At 47.2% G+C, this 3,023-nt stretch overlaps 1 protein-coding gene across 1 annotated transcript in view; it reads right to left on the bottom strand.

The window, feature by feature from the left end:
• Nucleotides 1–3,023, bottom strand: part of LOC107662681 (importin subunit beta-1-like) — a 33,468-nt gene that overhangs the window by 21,222 nt on the left and 9,223 nt on the right. The window contains 6 exon segments of the mRNA XM_016452757.1: nt 24–248; nt 696–797; nt 882–1,085; nt 1,168–1,227; nt 1,309–1,461; nt 1,540–1,740. Coding sequence (XP_016308243.1) covers nt 24–248; nt 696–797; nt 882–1,085; nt 1,168–1,227; nt 1,309–1,461; nt 1,540–1,740 — 945 coding nt within the window.

The following is a 3,023-nucleotide window of genomic DNA, read 5'->3' as shown; positions in this document are numbered from 1 at the left end:
CCCCCACACACACCAGCCCTTACCTGGATGACCAGCGGCTTGAGCTGGCTGAGCTCGGGGCCCTCCAGGATGGAGCCGAAGGCCATGACGGAGGCGTCGCGGTAGCGCCAGTCCGGGTGCTTGATGTGCTCTTTGATGAAGGGCAGCACATGCGGCACCACGTCGTCCTCGCAGCACGTGGCCAGGAGCATCAGACACACGCCCGCAGCCTTACACGGGTTCCAGTCGTCATCGTCGTCGTTCTCATCCTGCACACAGCACACTCAACAGTGAGGGCACAACAGCAGGCACTTCCAGACAAACAACTGATTCGCAAAGATTCAACTGAGATCAAGGGAGAATTTTTACTGGTATATTGCAAACGATAAAATATCGCCCACCCCTAATTCAGGTTTCAGAAACAGAAACACAGGGTCTCACAAATCAGAATCTAACAAAACTGACTGCATGTGGTTTGTGCTGTTCTCACTATTACGAATCATTAAAAAAAACAACAAAAAACACTTTTGCCTGCAGTCTGAACGCAGCCCTCGAGGCCAACTATTAAAAGCAGTGTCAGGTACTGTAAATAAAAAGCATCAGCTCATAGATTTATCAAATGTTACAGTGAAAACGTGAAATATGAAGCAGTTTTCTATCAGATAACAGGGCTGTACAGTGCGACACCCTACAGCAGCCACTGAGACCAGCTTTACCTGTTTGGTGAGCGTCTGTGTCAGGATGGGCACCAGGTACTGCAGAGCTCCTTTAGCGTAAAACTTGCTGGTGTGCTCTGGAGGACGGCCCTGTTCAGAGGCCTGAGGACAGACAACATCAACAACTGATCAGGAACGAGAGCGTTTGCGGAGCAGCAGACTGGAGAGGACACCAGGAGGCATCACCTCAGTGGCTTCAATGGCCAGATCCATCTCCTCGTCGCAGACGTTGGACCAGAACGAGCCCTGGGACTCTCAGATCAAGCTGGTCAGGAGGGAAACTCTCATCAGGGAACTCACCGCAAACAGCGCCGGGCCCATGTAGGTCTCCATGTACTGGTAATACAAGGACATGATCTTCACCAGGTTCTGTAACGCAGCCACTCTCACCTACAGCAGGACACAATCACACACTCGTTACGAGTCTACTGCAGCAGCACCTGACAGACGTGTGTGTGGGAATGAGACGCACCCTGGTGTCTGGACACTGCGTGGCCTCACACACGACCTGCATGATGAAGTGTCTCTCCGTCTGCAGAGAGAGAGAGCGAGCGTGAGATCGAACGGCTGAACTGCAGAGGCCGTGTAATCATAAGTGAGGACGCGGCAGTACCTCCTTGTCGAAGTTGGCTTTGGTGAACTCCAGCGAGTTGAGGAGCGCGTTGGTGGCGGCGAGCTTGACGTTGTTGCTGGGCTCCTCCTTCCTCATGCCCTGGATGATGGCCGTCAGGATCTGGTTGGCGTTGTCCTGGAGGTGCTCGGGGTCCTGTCAAAGCGTTGGCAAGGTCAGTCAAACAGATGCTAGGAAACACAGGGCAGCGGGTGCGTGCTGGACGGGACTCACGATGTCCTGGCAGATGTATCCGATGGCCTCCAGCGTGGACTCCTTCATGTGCTCTGTGCTGCTGGGGTCCGTCACGTTGGCCACCAGCTGAGGGATGAGCTCGGGCCACTGATTGACGGGGATCTCGGCGCAGGCGATGCCAGCCACACACTGAGAGGCCGAGCTGGGCCGATAGGTCTCTGTTCCCAGAGTCTGCAGCACCTGCACAGACGACAGCTCATCACCAAACACAGACCCAGACAGCCCTGCTGGAGGCGCTGCACACTCTCAGCAAACCAAGTGCTTCGGTTAGAGCCCATGCTGCTGGAAACACATGATTGTCTGCTGCTTATCTGAATAATGACCCTTCTAGAGTAGTGACCGAGATCAGCACGGTCCGGTCGCACCAGCCGGTCACAAGTTCTTAAACTGGAAGGCTCTGTAACTCTGTACTTTATTCAGTTGCACCCTTTGTTAATAAACGCTTTGTAAAGTAATTCCTGGTCAAATCCACCAGCAGAAGTTGTGTCGATACGCAGTGAATTTCAGTTTATCCTCGACTCTACAACTTGTTTTGCCTCATAACAGTAAAAATAAGTTTCCAGTGAAATGCAATACTTTCTCATTAAATGGTACAGGCATTCTGTATAGGCAAATAACATTTAGAAACTATTTCAATAGAGATCATTAAAAACCCATCAAAGAAAGTGGCATTATTATTTTATGGTTTTCTTTGACAAGCACACAGAAGCGTACTTTTTAGACTGGGTTTGCGTTGATAAGCCACTAACAAAGTAAACTCACACTTAAAACATAAACGAGTGTAACAGTGAACATCATAAGGCTGTCTGGTAAATGAGTATTTTGATGAAATTTAATCAATCCGCTATTTTATTCCTACCGTTACTGTGTAAATATTTAGTTATATGTAGAGCTATGTTTCAATTAACGGTTTAATGGTTTAACGCCAAAACATTTAGTGTGCAAGCTGTGAGTTAATGTCCCTTTGTGTCAAAACTAGGTTGTAACCTACACACAGCTGGTGCAGCGGACCATGTTAATAAAGCCAGCGACATCCATGATAATGTTCAAACATATCATAACTAGAGGTCGACCGATAGTGGATTTTGCCGATACCGATAGCTAGGTTGGACCACACTGGCCGATACCGATTAATTAACCGATTGTTTTAAAATTGATACTCTGAACAAAAACTAAAATAGTGCTTTATTAACAAAAACAGTACTGAACCATACTAGTAGTAGTAGTAAAAATAATAATAATAGTAATAGTAAATGTTGAAATTAACACACTCTAACAAGGAACAATACTTACACAGCTTTCATTAATCTTAATGCTACAAATGGACTCTTATTTTAAAGTGTTGCCACAATTTCAACTGTCATGCTTAAAGATGCACATCTTTAAATATATACACAAAGGCTATAGCATTAAAATTATATACACAGCCCTCTACGAACACCTTGGCAATTGAATCGCCATTG

This window comes from Sinocyclocheilus anshuiensis, unplaced genomic scaffold (genome assembly GCF_001515605.1).
Source record: "Sinocyclocheilus anshuiensis isolate Anshui unplaced genomic scaffold, SAMN03320099.WGS_v1.1 scaffold1839, whole genome shotgun sequence".
NCBI classification, from domain to species: domain Eukaryota; kingdom Metazoa; phylum Chordata; class Actinopteri; order Cypriniformes; family Cyprinidae; genus Sinocyclocheilus; species Sinocyclocheilus anshuiensis.
The sequence above is the reverse complement of the archived record's forward strand: the minus strand, read 5'-3'. Positions and strand labels throughout refer to the sequence as shown.